The following is a 16,726-nucleotide window of genomic DNA, read 5'->3' on the forward strand; positions in this document are numbered from 1 at the left end:
CCAGAAGCGCAGTCACATTTGCTTACTGGAGACATATTGTGAAGGCTCCTTTCTTTTCTTTTACTAGTAGCAAAGTGGCCCCTAAGTGGAGCACACAGGAAATGTATAATCTTTCTGCATTGACATTAATTTATTCAAACAAAATGTGATGGGTTTTTTCTCTGAGAAACATAACACTGTAATATTATACCTTGTAAAAGCATAAGGTAGTGACAATTAAATTGAATTAAACCATAGGTGTCAAACTCCGGTCCTCGAGGGCTGGAGTCCTGCAGGTTTTGGATGTTTCCCTTCTCCAACACAGCTGATATATGATCAACTCATCAGCAAGCTCTGCATAAGCCTGATAACGATCCTGCTGATTGGAATCAGCTTGTGTTGGAAGAGGGAAACCTCCAAAACCTGCAGGACTTGACACCTATGAAACTGAAAAAGTGTCACACTTGACTTTCATCTTTTAGAGTAAACCTGGAGTGTAGTATGGCATTTATACTGGTCGTTCTTTGCAGAGGATAAAGAAAATATCCCTGTGAGTGTTACGATATTGTCTGTCTAAAAGTGTACCATTTGTGTGCCACATAGATGCTAATTATTAGCCAATGTGCCTTTCACATTGTATGTTAGCATTCAGGTAGCTGAGGCTAACAAGTTGTTTTAAATACACAATGTATAATCATTTTTGTCTTATGTTTATTTTGACTGTAACTTGCAGCTTTGCATTTTTATCAAGTCACTTAGCTGATTATCGCTGTGTGTTTTGCATGGCTTTGATCTAACTAGCAAGCTTTGTTATGATTGTTCTATCAAGGTTAATACAGTATTAATTCAAATCCACCAAAAGATGAAAACAAGTGCCTTTGTCTATACGCGCCTGCCAAAAATAGCTTACATTGTCAGCACATCCTCACTCTTAATAGAATGGTGTCATTGCCAAATATTGATTAGATAAGCATCGGGGTCGCTATTCAAATTGCCGTCTTACTCACAGGAAAAGTTAACTGGCTTACAATTTGAAATGATCTCCTCGTACTGCAAACACTCTTATTTACAAAGAATCCGAGCAGATGCATACAGGAGACAGTACTGTTCTTCTCGACATAAACATCATCGCATTATGAGTTCATTTTTTTCAGTGTCACTTTTACGCGTACAAGAGCAACATTTACAAACATGCTCCATGCGTGCCCGTGTGCTGTCACCAGGTGCAGAACATAAGTCAGTCCATGGAGGTGCTGGATCTGCGGACCAACAGAGACCTCCAGTACGTGAGGGAGACCGAAGGCCTGATGAAAGTGGTGGACGGGAGGCTGAAGGTGGCCTCGGACAACCCCCGCAGTCTCAATACGAAAGGTTTTCAGGTACTTGGCTGCGCGCCACCTCCGCTGCGCTGCGTGTGTGCGTGTGCTCTCATCGCAATTGCTTCACGTCGTTTCACAGGCAATCAAGTTTTGTAGGACTCGAAGCAACGCTAACTTCATTTCAAGTTCTGAGTGGCCCCGCTGAATTATTAAGAGTGCCCGTGTTACTCTTTTTTAAATGCTGCTTTTTGATGGAAATATTGGAACATCGTTTCCTGTGAATTTGGAAAACGGTTGCTTGCAGAAACATGTGTTGTGGGGCTCTAGGTTTGTGGGCAAGTAAAAACGGGCGCGTGTCAATTTTCTTGCCTGGGTAAGCCTAGGCTATGTGTTTGGGACTGCATTGCGCCTGTACTCGAAGTGAACGACACAGCTGCCACGCCCCCGGGCACATCTGGCGATATGGTAAAACATAGAAGACTGCGCTCCGCCTAAAAACAGGCACGTCTTACGGCAAGTCTAGTTTAGCATTTTGGTTGGGCATTCCGGCGCATCGAGCTGCTGTGACCATCAGCGACTCTTCAATTTGGTGACAAAACGGCGACAAGATTTTAGACTCAGTAAAACCAGGTCTAATTGGTGGTGTAACACGATTTTGGTGGATTTGATCAAGGCGCGGGTCGAGATTTGGCACTCTGCGGATGTGTGTGGATGTTATATATTTCATTCATAAATATTACAACAACATGGGACAATCCCTCTGAATCATTGTAGAAATCGATTAATTGAACAAATTATTATCATGATCGTCAGGAAATGGATGGATGGATAAAAAGCACCGTCATGACCATACAAGGTGGTCTCCAATCGCCCACGTCACGTCTGCTAAATGAGATTTTGCAGTTTACCTGCCGATGTCAAACACGGACCCCAGTGAGTCTATTCAGTTTCAGCGCTGTCAAGCTTGGCGTGCGCTCCCACCGCCCTGACTTGAAAGCTAATGAGGGCTGCCGTTACAATTGGCCGGGAAAAGGCTACGTTCAATCCCACAGCGGCACACAATGACACAAACGCTCTGTTACATCCAATTCTAACTGAGAAGTCTAAGAAAATACCAAAAGCGAGAAAAAACTCCACCCATGCGCAGTTAGACTGTGCTTTGTGCTAACATACACTGGGAATAAAATGTGTTTATGGCACTTCCCCATCAAGGTGTGCATTTGTTATGACACCAATCAAGCTCGGACTGTTTCTTTACATAGTGACATCATCAACTTCTTGATTGGGATGCATGTCTGTGTGAACTGCGATTGTACGAAACGCTTTCATTTGGAGTGCAGCCTCTGAGGTTGACCACACATCTGCTCCCAGATGCTTGTTGGATTTCAGAAAAATAAAAGAAATATCCCTAAAAATGAATCGTAATGAAACAGCCTGTTTTTAAATTAGTGATTCATTTGCAATGATTCGCGTTGCAGATGCTCCCATGTGGCATGCTTTTAGGCCACACTTGATTTTTATTTTTAAACAGACAGATGGGTCAAATCATTCAGCAATGACATTTACAAAAAATATTAAAAATGTGTGTTCCAAATTCTAATTTGTTCCAATTTTGAATTGTGCTATTTATCATTTATGTATTATCCACAAATTAAATAGAATACACAAGTGACTGTTAAATGTGTATGTAAATTTTTTATTTGACTATTTATCCATTGTATCGTTTATATAAATCACAAAAATAGTTGTTTAATTTGATTGATTGATTTTTTTTCAAAATGTGTACTGTAGATGTTAGGGGTGTAATTTTTATTGGAAAATTGGGTCTGATTTAAAATCTGTGAGTGCATTGGTACACAAACTAATGAATCAGTCTCAATACAGCTTGAAGATAAACATATTGAAGTAGAAAAAAACAGATCAGAGTATAAATTGGTTTGATGTTGCTGATGATTTTTTGTTTCTTGTAATTCAATTAACTTTAATAGTTTGGCCGTTGGACAGCTTTTACTTGTTAACTAAGTTCATTCATATTAAATGACAAGAAGCTCCTGGCCTCGTAGACTTTCGAACCGAGATGTACCGTATCGAATCCAATCAAAATCCCACTGAATCAAACTGAATGTAATCGATCCACTTTCAAATGTAGCGTCCTTGAATCTTATTGTGTTACACATCAAAGGGTCTTTTATTGGAGAGATGCACACCATTAGTGAGTACTTAGAATAAATAGCTGACCTATTGCAACAAATCGGCCTATTGCAAAATCAGAACAGTCTAACTTAACCCCTTTAGACCCGCATTTTTGTGTGTGTGCTGATGTTGACGCTTTTTCCACATAAGAACAACATGGATTAAAAAAAATTGGGGTTATTTCATGTTTTTATTAGTTATAGTGGACGCCAGGATAATATGGCTGTCGCGTGTTGTAAACTTACCAAGCTTATATGTAACATTTTTAACATGAACATCATGCAAATCAACTTGTGATTGTGATTGGTTCAGTAGGATACAATCATGAACCAGATGTGTTCATCCAAATTATGTGCTTTATTGGTTTGGACACGCATGTCTACTGCAATCATCTATTAGAAACGTTTTTTTTTTTAAAGCCGACTTGTGCACGTGATCCAAAGTTTTGTGTTCCCGATTCATAATTTTGCCACAATCTTGGTTACTCTGTTCAACGTCAGGGGATGTTGGACTTGAGAGGTTGTGTCGAACATTTTTGCCATCAATCTCCTCCTTATCTCCTTACAAGAGAATGCAAGCTGCGATCGTCTGTCGGGCCCTTTGTCTTCCTGTCTCCCGCCAGCTTCTAATTCATTCTTCACACTGTTGGGATATGAGATGAAGCATATAATAGTTTGATTAAAGTATAAATGCAAAACCTGCACTCACCCTGGGGACCTGCGTGAATGTCGCTCAACTGTGTTTTATGCACCGCGAGCGTACTGATGTGTGTGCATGTGGAATGAGCCTGATCATTAGTCAAAGCTGAAAGGATTACAACATATGCAAAGGAAAAATGTTACATCCCAGGTTTCTCAATGCAAAACAACATGAAGAGGGAGTGGAAAAATCTATGCATTTGACCACATTGACTGATGGCTGCGCTCAGCTCCAAGTTGCAACGTGGGAGATTAACGGGATCTGTGCGGCTTGAAAAGGGAGCAGGAGTAGGGGGGCGAGATTTATGATGTGACGCCACAGGGCTGAGACTGGCTCCATCACTAGATTTAAGATAAACCCCAACAAGAGAGAGAAGGTGAGCAAGGGCGCCATCCCCGTGGCGAGCATATTTTATTGAAAGGTCTATTTCTTTCGTGATCTATGGCTCCCAAAGATGGATGCTGGGTGGCTCTCCCACTGCTTCCTGCACTCCTACCTTTCCAATTCTGAACACCTCATGAGTCACATCAAACATACACTGGTAGCAGCCTTCTTCAATCAATCATACAGCTCGTACACGATCATCTACGAAAAGTGGAAAATCATGTGTGGAATAATGGATGGGTCGACAGTGGTTGGAAGGATGAGTTGGTGGGGGATTGGAATGGATGAACGAGTGGGTGAAAAGTCCAAGATGGATGGATGGATGGATGTGTATATTTCATTTCACAATGGTTGCATGAATGGCCTGTGGTTGGCCTGACGGATTTGGGATGGATGGATGGATGGATGGGTTTGGGCAGGGTTGATGGTTGGATGGATAAATGGATGGTTCGATGATGGATGGATGGATGGATGGGCAAAGTCTTATTTGGTTGGATGGATTAATGGATGTGTGGTTGGATGGATGGATGAATTTAGGGAAGGGTCACTCGTTGGATGATGGAAGGATGATGGATGATGGATGGATGGGGGTGGTTTGTTGTTGGATGATTAATGGATGAGAGTTTGGATGAATGTTTGGTGGATGCATGTATGGGGGATGTATGGATGGACGGATGGTTGACAGGTGGGTGGATTGGTGTAAAATTGGATGAACAGATGGACAGATATGTCATGGCATGGGGTGGATGGATTAATGGATGGATGGAAAAGCAAGCTGACAAGTTCCTATATCATTTAGAGGAAGCATGGCAGAATGATTTTTTTTTTTATGTATTCATTCCTTTTTAAGAATGAGTACATTATTTGTATCTCATTAAACCCGCGACGCTAACTTTGGTTCTGTTAAAGGCCAAAAGGAATAGAGACTAGCATGGAACCAGATTTTACAGCAAAATGGGCGGTGGGTGGGGGGAAGACACAAAATGGCTCCAGAAATCTGTAAGCCTCAGTGGAGTAGTTACATACAATTTACATAAAGGCCCACAATAGCCTGGGTTGATGGCCTGTCAATGACAGTGAGATTTTAAACAGACAGATGTCAACGCTGCGTCACAGTGTCGCCCCGCTGAGAGTCTCTCCTCTGCTGATGATTTAGGATTTGAAAGACAAGGTGGGCGAGCTTCTCCGTCGCCTCCCTGTGCTGGAGCAATACAAATCGGACACCAAGATGATCGTGCACCTGCGCGAGGAGGTGAGGAATCTGTCCTTGGTACTGATGGCCATCCAGGAGGAGATGGGCGCTTACGACTACGAGGAGCTGCGCCAGAGGGTCCTGCTGCTCGAGACCCGCCTCCACTCTTGCATGCAGAAGCTGGGTGTGTACTCGCATGCAAATGACTGTTGCTACGCGCTTAATGAATTCTTCATCGCTAACCATCCAGTTCTATTACAGCACTTGTGTGCCTATAGGCAATTAGTGCGACCGGCGCAAAGGCAGAATTAAATTATTGATTGAAGGAACATCATAAACAGGCAAATATTCTGCTGTACAACATTTACACTGTGGTCGCCCGTTCAAATGATCAACGTAAATTATGAACAACTTTCCTAGAATGCCAGAATGAATAATTGATTGTGTTCACTTGGCTAAACTGGTGATTTAACAGAATAAAACAAATAAGGGCTGCTGATAAGGAAACTAAAAAGATCAAATGGTGTAATCATATAATCAGGCTTGGGGAGTAACGGAATACATGTACCGCCGTTATGTAATCAGATTACAAAAAAATGTAACTGTATTCCATTACAGTTACAGGAAAAAAACATGTAATCAGATTACAGGTACATTTATTAAAAATGGGGATTACTTCGAGCGATTACAATTTCTAAAATGAGTGCGAAAGAAGGCGAGAGAGAGAGAAGGACAGAGAAAGAGAGAGAGAGAGAGAGAGAGAGAGAGAGGGACAGAGCGAGAGAGAGCGCGTGCACGCCCGTGCGAGTGGGACCGTGGCTACATGTCGGGGAGGTGGGAACGAACGAACTGACTCGTCGTGTCCTCCACACGCGAGCAGTTTGAAAAAGCTTCACGGACGGGAGGAGGAAATGGCGACCGGTACTCACTGGAACTTACTCGGAGTGAATGTTTGAGCTGAGAGTCCAGTGGCATGCTACGCGCTGTAGCTTCTTGCTAGCTAGCCCGCTAGCCTACAACCATAATGTGAGTTACGCCTTTCAAACATCGTCATCTTCATTGGATGACTATCTATCTATGAGGTGTGGTTGCTTTCAGTGACAGTTCAAAAACAGCATATGGCCTTCAATCAATCAATTAATCAATCAGTAGCCCACATGCTTTTTAATTACACTAGGATCAAATAGCAGGGGCACATTGTATAGAATATATATTGTGGTGAAATTAATTTTTATTTTGTCTTTGTTTTGTTTGAGCATACTCAACATTGGACTAATTCAAAAGTAATCCAGTTACTAACTAAATTTTTTATTAGGTAACTTGTAACTGTAACGGATTACATTTCAAAAGTAACCCTCCCAACCCTGCATATAATACAATCACCGGAATAGCACAAATCTCTTTCAATAAGAAAGTACATGTATAATGTAATGTATTTGTTAATGCCTACTGTTACTCTTTATTCTATAATAATTTGAGATGTGGATACAAAAAATGTTTGCGCTCCACTGTCCTTATGAGGCACTTGTTTTCGGTCTTGCACTTTTCAGACTCTAAAATGTCTTCCTGCAGGATCCAGCACATGTGTACATGTGGACATCTATTAATATTCATACCATCATCCCTCTATCTCTGCTTTGACCTGCAGGCTGCGGGAAGCTGACGGGCGTCAGTAATCCCATCACGGTCCGCGCTTCGGGGTCCAGGTTCGGCTCCTGGATGACAGATACGATGATCCCCAGCTCCGACAATCGAGTGAGTGTGCTAATCCCGGCAAGTGAGCAAATACAGAGAATGAAGTGGAGCAGAAATCCAAAGGCAAAGACAGGGAACGTGTAAAAGTGTGTGGAGATCTCTTAAGCTTAGCTGCAGCAGGAGTCTTGATTTTCACAGGTGGAAGTTAATGGAAATTTCAGGGAGTTGATGGGAATATTCATAGTGTGAAATGTTGAATATTTCCAAACGTGAACAAAAAAAAAGATCAGATATCAGCCTGTATGGCTTAAGAGGTTGCAAATTGTTGAATTTCCTCCCACATCCCCAAAACATGCACGTGACCTTCATTGAAATCTGGAAATTGTCCATTGTCGTGGCTTGTTTGACTTCCATGAAATTGACTGGCAAACAATCCAGCTCACCGACAGTGGTTGGGGATATAAATCGATTTACGGCATGGGAAATGTATTCTCATTGATTCCCTATGAAAAATGCCCAATTTTGAGCTAAATATTCAGTGGAAATGTATCAAATATAATATCCTCTGCAACCCGATAATCACTAATGGATCCATTTACCTCCTCCCTACGCTCCTTCGCCTCTGCAGCTCCAGCTAATAAATCACTGCATCACCATCAATGGAGGAATAAATGAGTTGTTTGCACTGGAGTTTTCCAAATGGCCGAGGCAATTAGTGTGCCTGCCCCTGGACACATGTGATATAGAAAGTGCCCTCAAATAATTGAGAGATGATGTGAGTTTGTATCATTTCGGTTTATAAAAAAAGGAGGTCTAGACTTGAATTCTATATTCAGACTGAGCGAAATCACGATGGTTGCGTTTGGAGAGCCACATACTTCTTTTAGACTTTCGCATGACGTTTCATAATTTTTAGCTTGCCTTTACAACCTATGCTATTTTCCACAGAAGGTTTGGCCACATACAGGAAATTTGACTCTATATAGAGTGGGACCAAATAGACTAATATGTACACTTGGAAGAGAGTAAAATAAAGAATTGGGGGGGGGGGGGTGAATAAAAGTGACTCAAGGGTTGAGGAACAAACTCATGGCCTTCAGCTTGGGAGACAGCCGCTCTATTCCCTGAGCCATGCAGCTCACGCTGTGTGTTAGTATATCACTCGTGTCAGCTGGAATCTTCCTAACTCAAGAGACCAAAAACGATGTCTTTGGTCTCTTGGAGATAAGCAAACAGAAGGAGGCGCATGGCTCAAGTGGTAGTGTGGCAGTCTCCCAAGCTCAACCCTTGAGTCACTTTTATTTGGGTTGGGGTTGTTGTTTTTTTCTCTCTTCCTTGTGTAAATCTTAGCCTACTCTAAAACTGAGTGTATTTAATCCCTGTCTAACTAGAGTCAAATGTACTTATTTTAAGTTATTTAAGTTATTTTAAACAAACGACTTTTTTTTCTCCTTAAAACACATACATTTATTGGCCTTCCTATCATTCGTGAAACTGCCTTCTATCTGCATTAGTTTTACTCATCCTGGACATTTTGGGATTATTATTTGTATTTTTCAATTCCACTTGTTGGATATGTACACTGCACCCTAGTGGCAAGATGCAATAAAAAACATTTGAAGACAATCAGGCCTCCTAAATTCTCGTGGGCCACATTCAATGACATGGTGAGCAACATTTGGCCCTCGGACCTTGAGTTTGACACATGGACTACAAATTTGAAAGTAAACAAGCAGCTACAGTCCGCCAACAGCCAACAGGCCAGTTTGGCAAGCAAACACAAATACAGAAAGATTGGATCAAGTTCTCGTCGACATCTCACCTGCTTCCACTCCTTGTAGCAACATCAACATTCTCCACCCAACAAAAAAACTGAAAGAAAACTGTGCTCATAGCAAGAATGAATTAAGAATTGAAATAGACATCAAATTGGGGGAAAAGGGTAAGCTCAGCTTCTTCCCCTCGCACATCCCCTGAGATTCGTCTGGCAGGCTGAGCATGTTCCATCATTTCCCCTTTCCAACAATCCAACTCCTGCACCTCGCTCCTCACATTGCTCCCACTGGAACTCTTATTGCAAGCAAAGTGCGTACTGTTGCACCTGGGGAGGAGAGGCGTAAGAGGAAGGGGTAAAAACAAACAAAACGCTATCTTAGCAAAGCCCGCCTCGCTGTGTTAAGCACAAAATAAACATCTATGTGGAGTGCTGTTTAATTAAATCAATTAAAAGATGAACTTTGTCTCAGCGGAAGCATCGGGGGGGATGAGCCGAGGGGCGCAGCCGGCGAGTCGGGCCGATGCTGCTGAGAGCGCTTCGGGAAGACGATAAAGCTGCTGAATTGATCGATTTTCTGTAAGTGTGGACAGGGGAGGGCACGTCGCGCCAGAAGTGGTTGACTGCAAAGTGCAGCGACGTCTTCAGCCCCACACGCCAACGCAGATCAATGCATGTTCAGCACGCAGCCGTGCCTGAGAACATGCGGTCACACGGTCAGCAGAAGACGCGTCCTGCTTCCATTCCGGAACTTTGAACCCACAGCAAGTGAAGCGGAGACAAGAAGAATTCTCCATGAGAACAAAACACAAAGAGGTCAAATGCAAGCTTTGTACATTTTTGGTGTTGCCTTCTAATCGTCTGGCTAACTTGGAGGAAGTCAAACAGGTACACACGAAGGAAATAACTGTTTGAGAAGATTCAATTGTCCGTATGTCAACCGGGATAGGCCGCAGATCGCCTACGACCCCGATGAGGTCAAGTGCTATTGCAAATGGATGGATGCCTCCAAACAACATTGAAACCTAATGAGATTCTACTGAAAGAGTGTACTTACTTCTTGTTGTGTGTTCCGAAACAAAATATCCGTATTGCGATGTATTGTTATTCCTTATTTATGACCCGTCATCACTTGCGGCATGTCAATACTGTAATGTATCTTTCAATAATTTGACTATTACTACAGTAGAAATATTGATACTATTGGCATTATAGGAGTAATATTGAGCCAATATTGTATCGTGACATTCACAACAATACACCAGCTTCACTTTGTCTAGAAGCGAAGCCTCTCGGAGCCAATTGGCGTTATTTCGCTTTACATTCATGAACGTTGTTGTTTGTTTTGAGCAGATGATTACCAACCAAAGTATACTTTCGCTGAACTGAGTCCAACTCGGTGGCTAAATTAGCCGTTTTGTTTTGAATTATGCAGATCTCAAATATTTGTCTGTGTAGCTTCGCAGTCAAGCTGCTCACAGTAAACAGCAAAAAACTGAATGGAAGATAATGGAGTCGATGTGACGTAGACCACAGAGTTGTCAACATGATGGCAACATTAAAAGCAGATCTACTGCATTGAAAGGTTTTAACAGACCGCAAAGCAATTTATATATATATCAATATCGCGATAAATGGTGATACTTTGTCTCCCGATAGATTATCAATACGCCTACGCAAGTATCGCGATATTTGTAGTTAATATACAGCCACTATAACGGCTCCATTGTTCATTACTTATTGAGCAATTACCTGGCAGGCCGCTAGGGGGAGCACCTCATAAGAGTGGCGGGGAAATGTATGGAAGTCTTCAGGCGAAGAAGACTCATGAGCTTTCTTTTACTTGTGTAAGACATTTATTATCGGTTTTGCATACGTAACATTTTACAACATATTTTATACACAATTTCTGAGGAAGATTAATATTGATTTAATTGGATTTAATAATAAATTTCATTTATTTACTTTTGCAATGTTACACAAAAAAATATCGTCACAGTTTATAAAATGAAACAATTCACTATGTAACTGATTGACATGACAATAGTGTTTAAGAAAGACAGAAAGTGGTCTCATTTGTATGAGATATTTGTATTTGTTTAAAAAAAATACACTTAAGTACTCACTGTGAAGAAAACACCAGTTTTAATATTTTGTTTCAGTGATGGTACAAAAAGAAACAACTTTCTCATCGAGAAAAAAATGTATTTATTGAGTATTTTTATCATATATTATCGTGGACTTATCACCTGACCAATATATCGATAATCGCGGTATCGTCATATCGTGAGATCATCGTTATCGTGAGCCTTGTATCGCATATCGTATCGTGAGGTACCCAGAGGTCCCCACCCCTACTTGTTACCAGATTTTATTCTCCTTCTATCACACTCTAAGATGCCACAAGGTGTCTCCGAAGCCCCGGCTAATAGGAAAGTAGTAAATGCTGTCAAGGAAACGTCACCTTGCCTGAAAGACTAAATTCTTTGTACGTTGGAAAGAGCTAAATTTAGCTTGGGTTGTGAGTGGCAGTTGCTGCAAGTTTTTTTCAAATGTCCATGTGCTCACGCACTTTTGACCAAATCAGATGCAATCTGGGCCTCAGTTACTCAGTTTTGTGCTGTTCAGAACTGGGTTCCGTCCCTATGCCCCACTTGTTTTTTTTCTTGATTCTTTCTTGGTAGGCAATCGAGAAGCTTCCTAAAGTTAACCCTTCACTATCTTCCTCTTCGCAGGTTTGGTCCATGGACGGTTACTTCAAGGGTCGTCGCGTCTTGGAGTACCGCACCATGAGTGACTTCATGAAGGGCCAGAACTTTGTGCAGCACTTGCTCCCGCACCCTTGGGCAGGCACTGGCCACGTGGTCTACAATGGCTCGCTGTACTATAACAAGTACCAGAGCAACATCATCATCAAGTACCACTTCCGTTCCCGGAGCGTCCTGGTGCAGCGCAGCCTGAGCGGCGCCGGCTACAACAACACCTTCCCCTACTCGTGGGGCGGCTCCTCCGACATCGACCTGATGGCCGACGAGAACGGCCTGTGGGCGGTCTACACCACCATCCCCAAAGCCGGCAATATCGTCATCAGCCGCCTGGAGCCGCAGACTCTGGAGGTGCTGCAGACGTGGGACACCGGCTTCCCCAAGCGCAGCGCCGGAGAGTCCTTCATGATCTGCAGCACGCTCTACGTCACCAACTCCCACCTGGCCGGTGCCAAGATCTACTTTGCTTACTACACCAACACGTCCAGCTACGAGTACACAGACATCCCCTTCCACAATCAATACTCCCATATCTCCATGATGGACTACAACCCCAGGGAAAGGGTCCTCTACACCTGGAATAATGGGCATCAGGTGCTATACAACGTCACACTGTTCCAGGTCATTAAGACTTCTGGGGATTGAGAGCTCAACCGAGACTGGACACATATAATGCTGTATACAATGTTTGGAGAGGGACAAAAAAATGTGCCGTTTGTGTGTTCAAGATGGGTGGGGGCGGGGGGGATTAAGTGTTAACAGGCATAGGCTTGTATTTTTTATCAAATCTTCATAGAGTGCTATTATTCACATTGTGAAAAACACAGCAAAGACTGAGCATTTCTGTTTCGTTTTCTTTCTGTGATGAGTAAGCATGGTCCATTTTAATTGTGATGAAAAATAAATATCGGTCTTTAACATTTATGACCTTGTGATTCTTTCTTCAAAATCATGAGGCTCGGACGAGTATGAGGCTGAATTTCATGAGCGTATGTAACAATTGTATTTGAAAATATCCAATATGTTGTGGTGTGATCAGGAGGTAAGGACCCAGGTTCAGAATCGATGACAAGTTTATTGTGCACAGGAAACAAAAAAAAATCACCTTTATAGGGAAAAACACAAAATCACCACGAGGGGGAAAAACTCACTAAAATGAGAACAAGGTACTAGAGGCTGGAAAACTACTGGAGAGTAGAGACGTGTGATGCGATCATGAAAGCAAAAATCATTTGGCACAGGACGGGAGTTGGGAGCCGGCTTAAGAAGTTGGCTGATTGCTGACTGCATGCAGGTGTGGCTGTAAACGAGCTCTGCTCCCCAGCAGCTCTGCCCCGCCTTCCTGTACTGCCCTGGCTGGGAAGGAGAGTGACGGAACAGACAAGCCCACAACCACAACACAATAGCTATCTGATTATTTTTTTTTCACATTTGCAAAAGGCCTGATTGTGATCTGAAGATATTCGATTCCATGCGTTTTTTTCCATGTATGCTTTGATGCATATCTCTAAAGGCCTAGATACACCAATCCCACGTCGGCCAAATGTGACCGATGCCTACCCACTGTGGCGTCGGCCCAGACGTCGGCACGTCGCGTAGAAAAATTATGTAAATACACATCGCACCGACCCCGACTATTACGTACCTTCAGCGCCTCTTTACGGGGGCAGGATATAAAAACAATGCATACCGGTTACTTTTTCGCTCACGATGTCCTCCCCCTCTGACTTTTTGCACAGTATTGTATATAAAAGTAAATCCTACCTCCTATATCCAGTCGCGTGCCATAGTTTGGCTTTCATACCTTTGTCAGCATACCCTTTAATGGTAATATCCTACAATGCCGATCTCTCTTGAATCAAAGAGACAAAATCATCTTCCCGATCATCTGTCCAGACAGACATTGTACGTTCAAATGCGGAGGGTACAGCAGGGTGACAATGCGCAAAATGAGCGGGGAAGAAATGGTCCAGGCTTTCCATCAGCGCTGTTTATCCTCGTTTGTCACTTCATCTTCTTGCCCCGTGCGCTGATTCGCTAGCTAACAGCCAATCACAGTGTGCTGTCCGCACGACACGTGCCAGACAAACTTAAAAGGAAAACTTTGCACACAAGGCGTACTTTTCTTGCTTTATGGAGTTTCTTGCTCTTACAGATACAGCAAATAAAAGTATAAATGATTTTTTTTTAACCGAAACAGAAAAAAGAAAACATATATCGTATGTTACCAACCGCAGTGTAGACAAATGCAACATACAACCAGCTAATACCGCTAATACAGCTAAAAAGCTAGCCTGATGAAAGGAGTTTACATACACCTTTATGTTCAAATTAATTACAACATAGCCTCACTAAGACAAAGACGAATGTCGACGAAAGGCTCAAGTGTCTGGAGCACATTAAAAGTGTTTTATGAGTTGTACGCTGCAAATGGAAAAGATAGCGTCCGACAAGGAGGGGAATTACGTCCAAGCTCCACTATTAGCGACAAATGCTCTGGCAGTACTAAAAAATCAAAACGCTCCACTAAGAGAGGATGTCTCACTCTGACACTTTTTCCATGTCATTTTTAACACTTTACACCAGGGGTGTTACAAAAAATCGATTCTGCAATATATCGCAATATTACAGCACGCAATTCTCGAATCAATTCAATATGCGGCCGAATCGATTTTTAAACATCCATTTTTTATGGAAATGTTCAAAAAAACGTCTTACTTAGGATTAGGATTTACACATTAAGCATGCAAGAATGTTATATTAATGGAACATTAAGCCTTAATATTTTTATTTCAGAATTTTCAGATCAATAAATAAATTTTCATACAAATCTTACAGTCTACATGTACACGTTTACTGATTTGCATTTTCTAAAGTTGAGTAAAAAAAAAATCGCAATAATCCATTTATAGATTCATATCAGGATTAATCGGTATCGAATCGAATCGTGACCTATGAATCGTGATACGAATCAAAAAGGTACTAGGCAATTCATACCCCTACTTTACACTATAAAATACACTCTACTAAACTAATTTATCTTTTAGCAAATATGAACTTATTTGTAAGTTTTAATTAGCATATAACACTTGTGAAATATGAAAGGAAATAATGCCTCTTCACCAGAAAACATGACACACAGTGATCAAATGCCCCGACGCCTGATGCCGATTCAACATATCGAATTTGCTGCGCAATAATGCGGCACCTTCATCAATAGGGTCATTGTCAAAAGGACATGCCATGTTCGTGACAAAAGTGGGCTTTACGCTATATACGTATTTACGCAAAAACTCGCCGCAGCGGAATTTATGAATGAGGAACTGAATGCCGTGTATGGCTGAAAGGAGGCGGGTACAGGGAAAAACTCGAGGTTCATTGTGGCAAACCTGCTACCGACCAGGTTAGGTCCATGGACTCTGCTACTACGGTAACTGACCGAGAACTTAAATGACCTATTTTTATGAAACAGGCGAGTGTTACCTCTTTTCCTCTGGTTTCAGTTACCTCCCTTTCTGAAACAGAAGACGCAGAGTTTCCCACATTTCAGGGTTTCTTGACCCAGGGTTCTCACTAAACCTGCTTTGTGAAATAGACCCCAGGCCGAATCCAATGTAACACCCCATGTAGTCCTCAAGGCTGCTGCTTCAAAATAGCGCGGAGAAACACTACCAAACGATAAACGGTGACCACAGCAAGAAAGACTGAGGGTGGCAAGAAAACAGAGCAATGCATCATCTGCACCTGAGACACAGCAGCAAGGGTACGCATGCTGACCAGGAGCTGTAAATAGTGCTTCTAATACAATAGCATGTCCACACATTTTGTTCCAACCCTGGTATCTATCTATACCTGTAGCAATTTTGCAGCTTAGAGGTTGTCTAAGCACAGGCCAAAACAAACCTTGACCCCACACAGTTTGACAATCAGGCCTATCAAAAAGCAGAAGAAAGCATTTCCAGAAAAGAAGTGTGCAAAGTAAGTATGAAGGAAAATCTTCAAAGCTACTTCCTGATACCCTTGAATGCTAAAGTTAATAAAAACGAGGATGACCAGAAGTCGCATATATTAACTGGGACAGTCCCAAGTTTTGAGCCTTGTATCCCAAGTCCCAGTGAATTTCTCCAGCTCAGTCCCACTTTTACGCAGGTCCCAACCCAGCATCGCCGTTTTTAAGACAATTGTTTAGGCCATGTGTATGCCAATCACACAGTTGTCATAGCAACTCATACAATAAACCAATTAAAAAGGAATTCAACTGTAAAATTCGTTCCTCATTACTTTCACATTGACGTTTGCGTTCTTATTGTCGTCCGCTAGCAGGTATGTTTTCGTCATACCGGAACTAGAACAACTTTCTGCTTTTGTGTCTAAGAATCATGGGAAATATAGTCCTATCCGCCTAATACTGCGGTCACCTGTTAGACCCAATGCAGGCTGAGTTTTTCTGGCGGCGTAGTTCCCATGTTACTGTCATAACCAAGCAAAAAAGGTTGGATAATAGTGAGTGCATTGTCTTGTTTGGCGCTGTTGAACTGTCAACAAAGAGAGCATTTATCATTAGCTAAAGTAATAACACAACCACTGGTCACTAGGTTTTTCATACAGTATATTTGATTTCAGCAAAATTGTAGTGTCCTAATTTTTAACATAACATTAAGAATTAACACATAACCGGTGCTATTCAAATTTGGCGGGGGGGGATTTGATTAATCGTGATTAATCA

The 16,726-nt window shown here is 42.1% G+C and overlaps 1 protein-coding gene across 2 annotated transcripts in view; it reads left to right on the plus strand.

The window, feature by feature from the left end:
• The window catches only part of olfm2a (olfactomedin 2a), an 84,422-nt gene extending 71,702 nt beyond the window's left edge, over nt 1-12,720 (plus strand). For both annotated transcript variants that reach the window (XM_086069916.1, XM_086069833.1), the window contains exons 3-6: nt 1,203-1,358; nt 5,731-5,950; nt 7,415-7,521; nt 11,971-12,720. In XM_086069916.1, the coding sequence (XP_085926042.1) occupies nt 1,203-1,358; nt 5,731-5,950; nt 7,415-7,521; nt 11,971-12,645 (1,158 nt within the window). In that variant the 3' untranslated portion in view covers nt 12,646-12,720. The remainder of the gene's footprint in view (nt 1-1,202; nt 1,359-5,730; nt 5,951-7,414; nt 7,522-11,970) is intronic.
• Nucleotides 12,721-16,726: the final 4,006 nt, after the last annotated feature.

The sequence above is a fragment of the Leptonotus elevatus genome, chromosome 1, assembly GCF_054856555.1.
Source record: "Leptonotus elevatus isolate MCC_2025b chromosome 1, RoL_Lele_1.0, whole genome shotgun sequence".
In the NCBI taxonomy this organism is placed as follows: Eukaryota; Metazoa; Chordata; class Actinopteri; order Syngnathiformes; family Syngnathidae; genus Leptonotus; species Leptonotus elevatus.